Source organism: Gossypium raimondii, chromosome 5, assembly GCF_025698545.1.
Source record: "Gossypium raimondii isolate GPD5lz chromosome 5, ASM2569854v1, whole genome shotgun sequence".
In the NCBI taxonomy this organism is placed as follows: Eukaryota; Viridiplantae; Streptophyta; class Magnoliopsida; order Malvales; family Malvaceae; genus Gossypium; species Gossypium raimondii.
In genome coordinates, this window is record NC_068569.1 from 48,006,172 (window position 1) to 48,011,074 (window position 4,903).

The following is a 4,903-nucleotide window of genomic DNA, read 5'->3' on the forward strand; positions in this document are numbered from 1 at the left end:
TTGGAAACTTTAATTCATATGATGGAAAATTTTAATTTAGAGGTGACCTTTATTAATATGTAATTCTTTATGTAATGCATCCGTTGAAATTTATTTATTTAATTATGTTATGTGGGTTTAGTTTTAGTACCTAACAATTATACTTTTATTAGGGTAAAGTGCATATCGTGTCAGAAATTTAAGTTTTGGTCATTTAACTTTAAAAAGTTATAAAATAGTCTCTAAACTATTCGAAAATTTTCATTTAAGCCACTCAACTATTTGAAAGTTTTTGTTGAAGACACTAGGCTGTTAGGGTTTATTTTAAAAGTCCAGTTAGCAAGCCAAACGATGATTCAACATTCGGTACAATGGGTTAGGACTCATTGACAAGTAGGAGAACATATTTTAGATCCAAATTGATTGGATGATCAATGTCAGTGATCAAAGAAAAAAGTTATTTGAATTTTGGTTTGCAGATTTGTGATGTTTAAAGTTATTTCATGGAAAAAATGAACTGTAGAAGAGAAGAAAAATGAGAGCTTTCAATAGATGCAGGTGGTGCAAATGGAGAATGTTGTAACTTTTTAAAGTTGAATGAGGAAACTAAACTTATTAAAAATTAGGTGCCATTGGAAGTGGTTTACCCTTTATATTGTTAATTTATTATAGAAAAATTATATAAACTTTTTTAAAAATAATAATTTATCAAAAATTTCAAATACGATATTTCTTTAATTGAAAAGAATTTTTGGTTAGAAGTGAAAAGATCGGAATAAAGAAAAGGGAAAAAAAAACAGTTTTGATATGAATGGAGTCTACAAATTTCATGCGCATAGACATTGTTGTTATGGACAATGCATGCATGGTGTAAACTAGTATATAAGTAGGTGTGTATTGCAATATTCGAAGCATAACACAACCAAACCAAAGCACATAGAAAGCTACCATGGCTACTTCTCAGAAAACTGCTCAACAAACCACAAACGGCAAGCTTTGGAACTCTTCCAGCGAAGCTCTAACATTGACTGACAAGAAAGTTTGGCAAGGCTCTCATTATGCGAATTTCCCAGAAATAATTGAAGATGGAGATTCGAGTGAGTTTACACATGAATCAGTGACTGATGATGCTGATAGTCATGGTTCAGTTGCCGGTCTTGTGTACAGGCGACGTGATGGAACTAAGTGGGTTGTTGCCTGGAGCAACCCACTAGATGAGAACAGCAAGGTATCTGTTGCATTCAATTCAATCTTATCATTAATTAACTAGTTAGAATGCGTATATATAATCATTTAATCTATGACCAATTGCATGCATGCTGCAGGTCTATACTGATATCCAAAGGCAACCTATTCACTGGGGGCAAATCAAAACCAACCTTGAGAAAAGAGGAAAACCAAAATTTAAAGTTACAAAGTTTGGGTACATTGCATCTATTGAAATTGATCCCGTGAGCCGTTCACCCACAATGAAGGCATCATTTGAGTTAGAGGCATAACTGCCTTTGCTTCTTCATAAAGCTATGCTGGTAATTAAGGCTATCAAAATTAAATAATAGTGTGCTGCCTGCTGCTGCATTACCTGTACTACTGTTATGGTAATAAGTTTTGATAGCCAGTACAACCATTAGAAAGTGTGTAGGCCTTCACAATCATGTCAGTGCCATGTGTGTATACATGGTTGACTGTTTGTATAATACTATGGAAAAATAAAACAGAATGGCCTTTACTATTTTATCTTTTGACTCAATTTATACTCTATGTTTTCTCCAACTTCTGCGTCCATCCATCAAATCATCAAACGACAAACCAGGAACCATAACATAGTAAATCGGACAACAAATAAACCCCCAAAAACAAACCATGTTTCCAACAGCAGAATAAAACATAACTAGCATCCCAGCAACTCAATACATAACCAGTAGCAGCAACTGCCACCAAGTTTTAAAACATGCTGGATTGGTAAAAGTCAGCAATGGTCAAGCCATCGGTTACACATTCTACCTGAAGCTTTGACAATACAGACATCACCAATAGCTTAAACCAAATCATCAATGTCAACACAACTTTCTTGTAGAATCCATGGCCAATGGAGCTAATTTAAATTCCGTACCTGTGTATGCAATCAATGTTGGGTGGGAATGCAATCTAATTCAAATAAATCTTACTTGAGCGTGTTTGTTGGATAAAATTAGGTCTCTCTCGTTTGTAACTCTATCGGTAAGTTAAATTCTAAACGTGAATTTATAGGGTTGTTCATTGATAAGGAGATTAATTTCAACAGCTTTCTCTTGGTTATCGATAAATTAAGTAGAGACTGATTGCTAGGCACGACATTGGCAACTTTAACTAATCTATTAAAAAACAATAAAATTATCTTTGCATCGATGATTAAACTTGTGAATCAAACGGATATTTTACAATTGGCTAGAGCTCCATTTGATTGGTATTTCTTCAATTTTTATTATTGCCTTCTTGGTTAAGATTTAAATTTAAATTTAGTTTTTATTTTCTAAAATCTCCATCATATTTACTTTCCTTGTTTTTGTTTTAAAAATAAAGTTAATATCAATCTCTATGAATACTACTCTACTTAATACTATGTACTAAATTTATATTTTTAGTAGGATTTTATTTTTATAGGTCTCCACAATTGTACAAATTTTAGCCTTTTTATCATATATTAATGTTAATAATTTTATCTCTTTCTTGTTTTTAATTTAATTTAATTTTTGTTCCTTTTTATGTTTTGGTCTTTCTTTCTTTTTTCTGTCATAAAATATATTTATTAAAATTAAAATTTTGATCTTCTTGTGTAGGTGAAATAGTACAATCTTGAGTTAGAGAGAACTGCTCGAAGACTAAGGAAGAGAGTTCAAGCGAGAACTAACCCACCGTCTTCATTACCCAACTAGTTACATAGAACAACTCAGTCGATTCATCTACCGAATCAAAAGGAGAAGAACCAATTTCTCTCTTAAAAAATTCTGAAGCAACAACTGGTATGCATTGAGTATCTTAGATTAGAGGTATCTTTTGAATCATCTATTGCCTACTTTTTGTGGTCAAGAAAACGAAGATCCTCATAAGCACTTGAAGGACTTCCATGTAGTGTAGTTTGTTCTACTATGAGACGACAATGTGTGATCAAAGAACAAACCAAACTAAGAGCCTTCCCGTTTTCACTAGCCAACAAGGTGAAGGATTGGCTATGTTATCTACCTCCTGGATTGACATGATAAGATTATTTTCGGATTTTTTTTTACGTCATGTGCTACTTCTACTAGGAAAAAGTTACAGCATCAAGCAAAACGGCATGGAGACTCCACGAGTATTGGGAGAGATTTAAGCAATTATGTGCTAGTTGCTCCCATCATAGAATTTTGGAACAATTATTCATCCAATATTTTTATGAATTACTCCTACCCATGGAAATAAATATGATGGATGTTGTCAACGAAGGTGTCATAGTGAATAAAACTCCTCATGAGATCAGAAAGTTAATTTCGATCATGGCTGCTAATTTGCAGTAGATCAAATTCAGCTATGACAAACCGATAAGAGTAAATGAGGTAAATGTCACTTCTCTTTTAAAATAGAATTTCTGAACTGACTTCTTTTACTGATCAGATGGTTGTAGGAAACTCTCGTCATGTAAAGGGTTGTGGGATCCGTGTATATTCAATCCATAATCGAGACAGAATAAGGAGTCACCCACTTGGTTGGAAATTAGAAATTCAATGGGATAGGATACTTTATCCGATTGGATCTAACATTCTGAAGAGATTAGTATGTTGTTTTTATGGCCATGTTTTCCAGACCATGAGGCATTCAACACTTTGAAACACTGCTTAGTTAATCTATACCATACTTATGTGTTTTAATGATGAGTTGGTGTGATGGATTATTACTTCAGTTTTAAAATTATTAAAAAATTCTTTTATATACTAATTAAATTATATTTTTGTAATAATATTTTTTTATTATCTTTTTACATATAATAAATCAATAAAAATTTGATCATAAAGATATTTGAATTCAAAATATCATGCATAGATATTGCCATCCCATTTTTTTTAAACAATTCATCAAATTTCAACTAAAATTGCATATCAATTTTCAATTGATTAGATATTAATTTTTTTTAAAAATTAAATAATGTTAATTTTCAATTGATTGAATTTTTTCAACACTTTCTCAAACAGGCATATGAGAAATTTAGCACAAATACCAACAGCTGGTAGCGCCCGCCCACGAGTCGTAGAAGTAATCGGATGCGCTAATGGTTGAGTGATACCCAAAACAAACTGAGCCTTCAACCTTTGCCTATGAAATTTGTCAGCAAAATCGACATCATGTTGCGAGGAAAACACCTCACCCTTCCAAAAAAAAACAAGTTATGATGGAACCAAATGCTCCACAAAATAGTAAGAGTCCAACAAACTCTATTAACATCAACTGACTCAAGCAAAGTGCGAATAAAATGGAGAACATCAAAATGCGGATGTGGGAGTCCAGAATATTACCAAACCACCCGAGTGAGCGCACAAGAATTAAAAACGTGATCAAGCGTTTCCAACTCTCCACGTCGGATACAAATAGAAGGCACATTTAATCCTTTAACAATTAACATTGCCTTGGTAGGAATAAAGTTTCTGAGACACCTCCGATGGGAAATGGCCATTCCAAATCTTCAATCAAGGACCACCGGCTTCATTCGAAACAGAATTGGAATACAAATCAGAGGCTAACTTGCATCCTGATTTTATTGAATATGATCCATTACTAGACCAACGCCAAATCATCTTATCCAATCCTTTATGCAGAGCTATCGGGATCTTATAAATGCAACTACAATCAACTTATCTCAGACATCATCGGTATCACTAAGTAAATCGCACACCTTCTAATGTTCCATACCCAG

The 4,903-nt window shown here is 33.2% G+C and overlaps 1 protein-coding gene across 1 annotated transcript; it reads left to right on the top strand.

The window, feature by feature from the left end:
* The first annotated feature begins 878 nt into the window (after positions 1-878).
* Positions 879-1,716, top strand: LOC105766305 (uncharacterized). The gene is made up of 2 exons (XM_012585710.2): positions 879-1,207; positions 1,305-1,716. Exons 1-2 carry the CDS (start codon positions 929-931, stop codon positions 1,476-1,478), a joined length of 453 nt encoding a protein of 150 aa, XP_012441164.1. The 5' UTR covers positions 879-928; the 3' UTR covers positions 1,479-1,716.
* Positions 1,717-4,903: the final 3,187 nt, after the last annotated feature.

What these genes read in the sequence shown, in the direction of transcription:
- LOC105766305 (XM_012585710.2), top strand. Translation starts at nt 929, where the DNA reads ATGGCTACTTCTCAGAAAACTGCTCAACAAACCACAAACGGCAAGCTT. An exon ending in CACTAGATGAGAACAGCAAG is followed by an intron (nt 1,208 to 1,304) that starts GTATCTGTTGCA and finishes TGCATGCTGCAG; the next exon opens with GTCTATACTGATATCCAAAG.